The 12,081-nt window shown below is 43.6% G+C and overlaps 1 protein-coding gene across 9 annotated transcripts in view; it reads right to left on the reverse strand.

Moving 5' to 3' along the window:
* Window positions 1–12,081, reverse strand: part of LOC122552164 (EVI5-like protein) — a 264,526-nt gene that overhangs the window by 63,219 nt on the left and 189,226 nt on the right. For all 9 annotated transcript variants that reach the window (XM_043694689.1, XM_043694685.1, XM_043694688.1 and 6 more), the window contains 2 exons: window positions 515–655; window positions 126–284 (listed from right to left, as the gene is read on the reverse strand). In XM_043694689.1, the coding sequence (XP_043550624.1) occupies window positions 126–284; window positions 515–655 (300 nt within the window). The remainder of the gene's footprint in view (window positions 1–125; window positions 285–514; window positions 656–12,081) is intronic.

Raw genomic sequence — 12,081 nt, forward strand, 5'->3', positions numbered from 1 at the left:
GGTGTGTGTGTGTGTAGGTGTGTGTGAGCGAGCGAGCTCATGCCAGTCAGTACCTGTGCCTCCAGTTCCAGCACGGGGTGTGTGTGTGTGTAGGTGTGTGTGAGTGAGCTCACGCCAGTCAGTACCTGTGCCTCCAGCTCCAGCACGGTGTGTCTCAGTTCCCTCAGTTCAGCGTGAGCCTGGGCTTCACTAAACCGGACTGTCAACAGCTCGTTGTGCAGCTCATTGGTGGCATTCTTCCTCGGGGAATCCTTCCATCGACCTCCAGTCCTGGCGAGATGTCGCTGAAAATAGTTCAGTTCAACATGAGAGATGCTCACCAACGGTGTAAGATGCTTTGTACATTGGGGCAAAAGCTCTATGGCCCGGTGTACATCATCTGCTTCGACAACAGAGCCCTTACACTGTGCGATTCTGATCATATCAGCAAGACAAGGTCCCATATGGAACTGACTACGACAGTAATGGCTTGAATGGGAGAAGGGCTGACCGTATGCAGTCACGTCTGGCTTACCTGCCAGTGTTCATCCAAATCCTTCACCTTTTGGTGGAGTTCTTTCATCGAAGTCACCGCCTCTGCCTCACGCAGCTTCAGTGCTTTTAGCTCTTCCTGCAAGCGGATTATGTTGTTCTCATCAGGAAGCGAGCTGTTTCTCTGGAATAAATAAATTAAAATGGTTTACAAAAAAAGGTTCAAGCAGCCTAAAGACAGCCATATCATGACAGCATCTATTGACACACACGCAGGGTATTCAGCAACTCAGGGTCTCAGTCCTAAATGGAACACTACCGCGATATTGGCCGTTGTCATTCTTTTTAAAAAGAATGCCTAGGCATTAATAAGCAGTCTCAGGCAGTGAGATCTCCAAATCTTCCTCCTTCCAAAAGTAGCAGCTTACCTTTACCAGGCACGCACGCACATTCCACTCTTCCGACGACCCAACAACTCTTCGTCACTTCCCGCCCCACCCCATGATCTGAATGAACTATTTGATTTGATTTATTACTGCCACATGTACTGAGATACAGTGAAAAGTATTGTTTTGCATGCTAACCAGGCAAATCATACCTTACATAAGTATTTCCGGGTAATTGAGCAGAACACAGTGTTATAGTTACAGAAGATGCAGAGAAAGATCAACTCAAATATGTGGGAAGTCTGTAAATGAGTAGTTAATGTTGTTGTGTGGAAAGCTGAACTGATCCACGATTCCTGTTAGTTATTTAACCACCGGAAGGGGCGGAGCGGTGGGCAATGGCCTAGTGGCATTTACAGCTATATTACTAATCCAGAGACCCTGGCAATGACCTGGGCTCAAACCCAGCCATAGCAGATAGAACTTGGATTAAATTAAAAGTCTGGAATTAAGAGTCGTGTGATGGACACAAAACCAGTGTTGATTGTCAGAAACACACAGCTGACTCACTAACATCCTTACCTGCTCTAGCTGACGTGCGATTCTAGACCCAACGCAACGTGGTTGATTCTAACTGCCCTCTGGGCAATTAGGAACAGCAATAAATTCTGGCCTAGCCAGCAATGCTCACATCCCATGAGTGAACAGTATTAAAATAAACACTGCATTTAATGTATGCTGCAACAGTACTCATCATTGAATCTGTTGTATGGAACTGAATTATTTCTTGTTGGTTAAAATGATGCTTTAGTACATAGCTGACTCTTAAAACTCAATGCCACCTTACTGCCGCACACTTCTTACTCCCTGGACTGAGATATTTCAAATCATTTCAAATCTTTGAGTGCAGCTCTGATATCATCCTGCTTTGGTGTTATTTCAGGATTACACAGTTGCTGTACAATATGAAGTGCTGCCTGAGGCAGTAATTCTGACATAGCAATGTTCTGGAAGGCTTTACAGAAGCAGGTAATGTCACTGCTTTTTAAAAATTTTATTTTCTGGAAATTTCCTCCTTATGAATATTGCGGGTCCACCCTACAGCAAATGGACTGCAGCTGTTCAAGGGCAATAAGTGCTGGCCAGCCAGTGACGCCCACGAGTGATTAAAACCAAAACAACAGTCCTCCTTGTGGGTGTCCAACATTTCAGAGTCAGTTAGAAAGAATTAACCTCCAACTGCTGATGCTTGGTTCCAGGTATGAAGAACCCAGTGTAGACTGACTGGTATCTTCTACTTTTCTCAAAGATTATTTCCCTTCTAATAACACCTAATGTTCAGGGATCTGACAAAAGGTGAGCTAAATACAACACACGCACAGTTTCAGTTTCACTGCTGCAAGAGATGGTGGGTTGTAAAATTCTTCAGAATGAACTTGGGATGAAGCTTGGAAAAATTCTTCTTAGTAGATGTCACATTATATTGATCATTTGTTTTTGAAAAGCTTTCCTTTTGATAGAAGATTATACTCAAAATGTGGACTTGTTCTCTCTCGATCAGTTACTGGGTGACCTGCTGGTTTCTCTGGAAAGAAGCACAACGGCTAGAATGTGGAACTGAGCATTTCACAGCAAGAGGGGAGAGAGCTGGATCTTTTGCTTTTCAGCTCACTCTCTCCCTCCAATTAATTCTGTACCACAAACTGCTGAAAGCAAACGGACCAACAGTTAAACAATAATGTTTCAGGACCTGGATGGTTGAATTGCAGTGAATGCTTACATACAGATGTTTAGTAAGTCAAAGCAAGTTGTTGATTTGTGGAATTAGGATGGGGATTATGTGTAACCTACAACTGACATCAGTGTTCATAGTGATCAGATTCTACATCACAGATGTGCTGACTCATACTCCTAGGCCAGGCTCCATGCATGCCCTAAACTCTAGTGGCTTCAAGACTGAAGAGCATCAGCAATAGGGAAATTCCACCAGCAATGCCTCTGCTATATCCTCAAGATTCAACAGATGTTCTTCAGAAACGTTAATGTTCTTTTTTGAACCCAGCTCCACAGCAATTAGGAAACCCTGCAGTAAAATTAACTCTGACGACCGGAACACAGGTGGTACAGTGGCTCAGTGGTTCGCAATGCTACCTGACAGCGCCAGGGACCCAGGTTCGATTCCACCTTCAGGTGACTGTCTGTGTGGGGTTTGCACATTCTCCCCATGCCTGTGTGGGCTTCTGCCAGGGGCTCATCTTTCCTCCCACAGTCCAAAGAAACCCAGGTTGGGTGGACTGGCCATGCTAAATTGTCTAGGGATGAGTACGCTAGGTGGATTAACCATGGCAAATGCAAGGTCACAGGGATAGGGTGGGAGGTGGGTCTGGGTGGGATGCTTTTTGGAGGGTCAGTGTGAACTCAATGGGCTGAATGGTCTGCTTCCACACTGCAGGGATTCTAACCTGATAGCTGATAGATCTTGTTTCCTCAACTCTCAGATGGCCAGCGCTAAGTGGAAGGCCAAAGGAAATGCTATGAGGACATTCAGAAGCTCTCTCTGAAGCTAGCTGCACTGACATTAACGAATGGGAGGAATGTGCTACCATCTGTCTGAATTGGTGACAACTTGCCCATCAAGTTGCATCACACTTTTGAATGCAAACACTTAATATGAAGGGAGAGCTCACTGGACAAAGACCTCTGGGTCATGATTCTGCCTGTCACATGAAGGTCCATGGTAGAAAGTGGAGGGGCAGCCAGTGAGTGCATTAATTGTACTTTGGTGATGGTGGGAATTAGTTTAACTTCAGTCCAAGTGAACAGCTCCACAAAACAAACAAACCTAATAATTTTCCTCTCTCTGCAGATCAGCAACATTTTGTGATCTGCCAGTTTCCAGCTACATGTACCCCAGAGACAGTCACACCCAGTAAATCTTCTGTGGCCTCTGTTTTATACAGCCATCTGAATCAGAAGCTGGATAGGCCATTCCCCCCATCAAACTTGCTCCAACCTTCAGGAAAGGCATGGCTGATCGGAGTTTGGCCCCAACCTCTTATTCCATTAGACTTCCAACATCCTCCCGAGTCAAGAATCTATTCACTCGGCATAATAATATTCAACAATCCTAACCACACTGTCCTCTGAGCAGGGCGCTCCATAGACTCTTCACCCTTCAAAACAAAACAAAGTCTCACCTCAGACTTAAATGGAAACCAACTGGTTTTTAAAACGGTGTCCCCGAGTTCCAGCATCTCCTATAGGGAAAGCATCCACCCTGTCCAGACCTCACAGGATCTTCTATGTTTCAACAAAACCACATCTTAACCTCCAAATGAATACAGGGTCCACATCTATGGGTAATAACACTTTCCCCCATCCCATTCCATTCCAGTATCAGTCAAATAAACTGGCTTTAAATTATTAACACGCCTTTTTATTAAATAATGTGTTATGACACAGAAGTCATACCCTCTGTTAATTAAAACCAAACACCCAGAAAGCCTCACCATCTGTTAAAATGTGAGTGAATGTGTGAGTGACAGAGAACTCCTAATTTCCACTGAAGAAAAATAACAGCTTATTTTCTTAACAGACACTGAATAAAACTATTAACAGACTGAACACACTTCTCCCTAACTGAACACAATCCTATTAACATGCTGTTCCAATAACACAGATATTAAATATTACATGAAGTTAATCTCAAGTCCACACAGTCCCTGTCCTGTCTGCTGTCTTCAGTCTTCCATCTGCTGATCAGTTTCTTTCTTTTTACTGTGAGTATGTTTTATAGGGAAAGTGTGTTCTAATTTTTTTGAGAGCAAGATTTTAGATGGTCAGTTAGCTCTCCACCTCTATGGTGGTTGCTCTGCTATTCAGCTGCTCTGACTAATTTTCAAAATGCTCGTTCTTTTTTATATCCCAAACATTGTACCCGCTCATTGGTCCGATGTTCTCAAACAATTAATTCAAACTCAATTGGGTTTTAGTATCCTGATCATAACTTAAAGTAATTGGCTAACTCTGAATTGTTGTCAAATGGATACCGGAGTTCTGGTTGCTGTTTTAACAGCCAATTGTTACACATATCTATTCTGGAAAAGCCCATGGCCATCAGTTCTGTTTGGACGGCTGAGCCTGCACATTACATTCACTCCAAAATTCAGAAAACAGGATTTTAAAGTGAACATACACTCATTCGACTTCCTAACAAAAGGAAACTAAAACTTTACACAGTACTCCAGATGTGATCCCAGCTGTGCCTTGTACAACTTAGCAAAACATTCCTACTTTCATACTCAATTCCTTTACTAATACACATTGCATCTGCCTCCCTAGTTATTTGCTGTACCTGCATACCAACTTTGCATGCTTCCTCTCAATCCTAACATTTAGCTCCATTCCCTATTATTGTACCAGCCCAGTGACGTTACCACAACACCAATACCTTCCTGATTGGTGTGTCTGTGAAGTGCCCAGAGGCTGAGGGGTGACATTACAGAGGTTTATAAGATCATGAGGGGCATGGATAGGGTGAATAGCCAAGATCTTTTTCCTAGGGTGGGGGGAGTCCAAACCTTGAGGACAAAGGATCCAAAGGGTAATTTTCTTCTCAGAGGGTGGCACGCATATAGAGTGAGCTGCCAGAGGAAGTGGTGGAGGCTGGTACAATTGCAGCATTTAAGAGGCTTCTGGATGGGTATATGAATAGGAAGGGTTTGGGGGGAAAAGGGCCGGGTGCTGGTTGGGATGACTGGTTGACACCGATGAGTTGGACTACAGGATCTGTTTCCATGCTGTATGACTATATTATAATGACGTGAAAGGCTTTCATGTCATTAAAACAGCAATATGAATAAAGGCCCCATTGCTGATTTTCCCATTTTAAGTTGCATTCCAGTATAACGCTTGTGCGACATGTTCAGGACAATCATAAAAACTGTTGCCACTAACGAGACAGTTGCACTGTGACGTAGCAGCCCTAACTTGCTGTGGCAAGTTCACTTCACATTTACAGTGCAAATGCAGTCAGTTCTTAGTAATCACAAGGAGGTTAACCATGAGCTTCTGTTTTTACAAGAGAGATGCACAAACAAAACAGATCAGTCAGTCAGGAATGTGAGAGGATAGACAACTCATTGTGCATCTCTTCCTTGCTGCAGCTTGTTGGTCTGTTTCTTATATGTCAATCATGGTATGCAGATTAAATGAATAAATATTGCACATATCACAGCCACACAAATAAATCCCCAGCTCAGTATCTTTATGAGCCATCTGTGCAAAAGAATATGCATCTCAAACAATTCTCTCTGATACACTGTTGAAAAAGTATGTTTGAATATATTGTAGCCTTCTATTCACCTTAAGGTCATGGTGCACGAGAACACCAAAGATTCTTCATGACAACCTCTAAAACCTTCTTGTCTCTCAAGCAATCATGAAAACAACTTCAAAATTTACTTCTGGACCTCATCGGTTCCAGAGCTTGGAAAACAGCAGAATGATATGTGCTATTTAAGATGAAAGGAGGAACCTTTCATCTTAAGCCAGTTGGCTTAATATCTGCTGTCAGGAAATTACTATAGCGATTCATGACGGAGAACACCTTGTATATACTTGGCAGATCAGAGTTAGACTGGATTTATATAAAAAGGGTACATTGTGCAAGACAAAACTAATTAAAGCTATTCAAGAGATGACTGGAGTCACAGATGTCATCCAGAAGGCATTGACAAAGTTGCTCTAAAAGATGATTAGCTAAGGTTGAAGCAAATTGAATTGGAAGCAAATTATTGACCTAATTAGGAAATTGATGTTTGGCAGGAGACAGAGAGCAGGTTAAAGAACAGGTTTGCCAACTGCAAAGGTGTGACTAGTAGTGTCCAACAGGGGCCTCAACTACACACACTAACAACTTAGATAACAGGATAGAGAACCACGCATTTCAATGTTCCAATAACACTGCTAAGGGAATCCATAGAGATATTAACCTTAAAAAGTGAACAGGGAAGACGGAAACAAACAGATTTCTAATGCAGGCATGAATGAAGATGTCGAAAAGGAAGAACATGATCCTATGGTGAGAAGTGAGATATAAAGGAATCGAGAGAGATTTGGGGTCCTCACACACCGCTCATTAAAATGGCATGAACAGGTACAGGAATTAACCAGAGACGAGTGAAATGCTGGCGTTTCTATCGAGAGTAACTGAATCTAAGGGGAGAGAAGTCATTCTTCAGTTGTTCAAACCCTGGCTCACCTACACTTGCTGCTCTGGGCGCTAAACCATTAGAAAGGACGGATTAGCCTTGGAGAAGGTACAACGTTGATTAACCAGAATACCGACCAGATTGCAAGGATGACGTTACAAACAAGGGTTGCTCCTCACGAATGGCAGAGAAGCTAAATAATTACTTTGTGCCACTCTTCACTGAGGAAGATGCAATGAATCTGTCAGAAAGAGAGATCCAAGGGGCCAGTGAGAACGAGGAACTGACAGAAATTAGAGTTGGTTTCAAAGGCAAAGTCGTATTGGAGAAGTAAACAAAGCTGAAAGTTGGAGGACTGACTGTGCATGCTTGTGGTGACCACACTGTAGGGCAGGATATGATTGCAGTGGAGAGATGCAGGATGCTGTCTCCAGTTAGTGATTCAGCCATTAATAGAGAGAGGTCATGCAGTAGAACTGCTTTCCTTGGAGCAGAGGAGGAGGAACCTGACGGAGAGCTAGAAACTTAGGAGGGGGATAGATAGGGTCGATAAGAGGAACCTTGCCCCCCCCCCCTCAGTAGAGGGGTTGATTGCCAGGGGATATAGGTTTAAGGTAAGGGCAGGTGGATCAGTGGAGATCTCAGGGGAATTTCTTTCACCAGATATCTGGAACCTACTGCCTAGAAGAGCAGAACTTGTGAGAACCATTACATTTCACAACTATTGAGATGAACACTTGGAACACTGGCGCTGGAAAAGCACAGCCAGTCAGGCAACATCCCAGGAGCAGGAGAATCAACATTTCGGGCATAAGCTCTTCCTCAGGATTCCTGACCTGCTGTGCTTTGCCAGCACTACACTCTCGATTCTGATCTCCAGCATCTGCAGACCTCACTTTCTCCCACTTGGAACAGTACAGTATACAAGCACGTAGGAAAAGCGAGGAGTAGAATGGTGTGGACAAGATGGGCTAAAGGGCCTCCTTCCACGTTGACCTGATGGGTTACATCCAAGTGTGCTGAAAGAGATGACCATAAAGATAGTGGATGCATTGGTGGCCATATTTCAAAATATAGAGTCTGCAATGCAGCCTTTTGATGAGAAGGTCGAAATATGACCTTACTGTTTAAAATCAGAAGTAACATGACACCAGGTTATAGTCCAACAGGTTTGTTTAAAATCACAAACTTTTGGAGCGCTGCTCCTTTGTCACATGATTTCTGCCTTTGTCCACCCTCGTCCAACACCAGCAGCTCCACACCTTGCTTATTACTTAAGCAAAGGGAGAGGGTCAGACAGAAAAAAAGGGAACTAAAGACCTTTTAGCTTGACAGCAATTGCAAGAAAAGTACTAGAATGTTCCAAAGGATATGGGTAAGTTGACACTTTGAAAATAATTATGCTAATTGGTCAGATCTGAAGGGGTGGGGGGAATAACATTTTTGACAAATCTGTTGGGAGGCTTTCTGAAAATAAGTAGACAAAGGGAATCAGTGGATATGAAACATTAGATTTTCAGAAGGCTTTCAATAAGAAAATTAACAACAAAAAGCACAGTGGACTGGGACATGGTGACTGGAAAGAAAACAGATTCTCGGAATAAATGGGTCACTCTGGTGTTGGGCTGTGACAACGATGAGCTCTCGAGCCCGAGTTGGTTCACAGTCTCAACTGATGATGTGGATGTGGGGACCCAAAGTAACCTCTCCAAGTCTGCAGATGACAAAATTAGGTGGGAATGTGTGTTGTCAGCATGGTGCAGAGGGGATTTGGCAGGTTGTACCTGCAAATGCACAGCAGGTCAGGCAGCATCCGAGAAACAGGAAAATCAACGTTTCGGGCAGGACTCCTTCATTTCTGAGGAAGGGCTCCTGCCCGAAATGTCGATTTTCCTGCTCCTCGGATGCTGCCTGACCTGCTGTGCTTTTCCAACACCACTCTAATCTGAACTCTAATCTCCAGCATCTGCAGTACCTAGGTTGTATCGGGTATATTGTGTACAACGGTGCCTCTTTACTTGAGGAGAGATGTAGTTGCATTAGAGGCAGTTTGGAGGAGACTCACTTGATTGGATCCAGAGAAGATTGTCTTATGAAGAGATGATGTGGAGGAGCCGGTGTTGGACTGGGGTGGACAAAGTTAAAAATCACACACCACCAGGTTATAGCCCAACAGGTTTATTTGGATGCACTAGTTTTCGGAGCACTGCCCCTTCATTAGGTAACCTGATGAATCTACCTGAAGGGGCAGCGCTCCGAAAGCTAGTGCTTCCAAATAAACCTGTTGGACTATAACGTGGTGTTGTGGGATTTTTAACCTCATGAAGAGAGATTGAGCAGGTTAGGCCTACACTTTCTGGTGTTTAGGGAAACGAGAGGAGTTCAGGTATATATGATACTGAAGGGGACTGACAAAGCAGATGGAGAAACTATATTTCCTCATCTGGTACAATCGAGAATGTGAATTCATAGTTTTATGGTAAGGGATAGCAAATTTAAAATAGATGAGGAGAAATTACTCTCTCCCAGGGTCATGAATCTGTGGAATTTACTCACTCAGAAGGCAGTGGATTCCAGGACATGGAGTAAATCTGAGATAGATAGATAGACATTGTGTTGCAGACGTTTCGTCCCCTGTCTAGGTGACATCCTCAGTGCTTGGGAGCCTCCTGTGAAGCGCTTCTGTGATCTTTCCTCCGGCATTTATAGTGGTTTGAATCTGCCACTTCCAGTTGTCAGCTCCAGCTGTCCGTTGCAGTGGTCGGTATATACATTGTGTTAGTCTTTATTACAGAAGGTTGAGGGTTCAGGAGGAAAGATGGCTTGCTTCAGTTGTAGAGAATCTTGGTGAGACTACACCTATAGTATTGTAATGATTCGGAGATGCCGGTGTTGGACTGGGGTGTACAAAGTTAAAAATCACACAACACCAGGTTATAGTCCAACAGGTTTAATTGGAAGCACACTAGCTTTTGGAGCGACGCTCCTTCATCAGGTGATTGTCACCTGATGAAGGAGCGTCGCTCCGAAAGCTAGTGTGCTTCCAATTAAACCTGTTGGACTATAACCTGGTGTTGTGTGATTTTTAACTATAGTATTGTAAACAGCTTTGTTCTCCTTATCTGAAGGAGATACCTTCCATACAGGCAGTACAATTGAGCTTTACCACACTCTCTCCTGGGATGGCCATGTCATCCTTTGAGGTGAGATTGAGCAGACTGGTCCTGTACCCCTTGGAATTTGTAAGAATAAAAACCATTCTTAATGAAGTTTACAAAACGTTACAGGGCTCAGGAGGTTTCCCCCAGCCAGGAGCATCTGGAACCAGGGGACAGAGTCTCCTATTAAAGAGGCAGGCCATTTAGGATGGAGCTGAGGAGAAATGTCTTTCCTAAAAAGGGTAGTGAATCTTTGGAATTCTCTGTCCAGGAGGGCTATGTAAACAGTCATTAAGCATGTTCAAAATGGAGCCTGATAAAATCTCAAGGTGCACTGTCATCAAGGGATATGGTGGGGGGGGGGGGGGGGGTTGGTGGGGGGAGAGAGAGCCCAGAGACGATGGAATGGAGGGTGATGATCTGCCATGAGATAGGAATGGTAGAGCTGGCTCGAGAGACTGAATGGCCTCATCGTTCCTATGTTACTATTTTTAGGTTAAGGACAATATGTTTGAAATTCCCAAACAATTAATGGGAAGAGAGAGCAACTATTTCTACTGGTTGGATATTCTAGGAGCAAAGGATATAGTATAAAAGTAGAACCAGATCTTTTTGGAACAAAACATTTCTACATGCAAGGAAAGGGAGGCAAGTGTGAGCTTGGACCTCACTCCCACAATTGAACAATTATTAATTTCACACAGATTACTAGATATTTGTTAATCAACGTATAAAGGGAAATGGACAAAAGGTGGTTACATGGAGCAAAGCTGCAGATACACCAATCTCTTAGTGAAAGGCAACAACACACAGAGAAGATAAACCACCAACTTCTGAGGCTTCAGGTTCTGCCCAAAGTGGGAAACTGACACTTGCTTCATCACTCACTGATCAGAGTAATACTGGTGTGAATGTCCTGATGACACTGCAGGTCACCACGAGTGTGACAAGAGACATGCATAACCTGTCATTGAAAGCTGAATGGAATTTCAAACTTCCCAACTAGGAAGGGTTTGGAGGGATATGGGCCAGGTGCTGGCAGGTGGGACTAGATTGGGTTGGGATAATTGAGTTGGACTGAGGGTCTGTTTCTATGATGTTCGTCTCTATGACTCTAAGTGAGAGGCCAGAATGCAAAGTCAAACAGCAAAAGAGCGAGTAAAGGAAACAGAGAACTGTCAGGAACAGATTGATTTGGATACTCAGATATGGAAATGACTAAAAGCTGGTGGGCAATATTCATTCACAAGAATGTTCTGGGTTTCAAGGGTCATCATGAAAACTACAGAAGTTAAAAGATTGCTCACTCCATGTTTGTACTGTCTAGTCGGTGAAGTTGATTTGGAAGTTAACAGGAAGCAGAAAGCAATGATAAACAATCATGTTCAGGTTGGCAAGCTGTAACCAGTGGAAGGCCACAGGGATCTGTGCTTGGGTTACTGCAGCTTCAACTATTGATCATCCCCATCAATTATATGGATATGGCAAACAAATTTCTTTGAAACTTTTTTTTATTTGTTCATTCACGGGCCAAGGGCATAGCTGGCCACTTATTGTCCCTCCCTATTTATTCTGGAGAGATTGGTGGTGAGCTGCCACTTGGATCAATGCAGTTCATTTGCTGTAAATACCCTGAGGGAGGGAGTTCCAGGACACTGACTCAACAAGAGTGATGGAACAATGATCTTTTTCTAAGTCAGGAATGTCTGTGGCTTGGACAGGGAACATGCAGGTGACGGTGTCCCCTTGTCCTTCTGGGTAGTTGAGGTTATGGGTTCAGAAGGTGCTGTTGAAGAAGCCATGCTACGTTCAGTGATAGTTTACCCTGGATGGTGTCGTGCTACACTCATGCAG

This window comes from Chiloscyllium plagiosum, chromosome 8 (genome assembly GCF_004010195.1).
Source record: "Chiloscyllium plagiosum isolate BGI_BamShark_2017 chromosome 8, ASM401019v2, whole genome shotgun sequence".
NCBI classification, from domain to species: Eukaryota; Metazoa; Chordata; class Chondrichthyes; order Orectolobiformes; family Hemiscylliidae; genus Chiloscyllium; species Chiloscyllium plagiosum.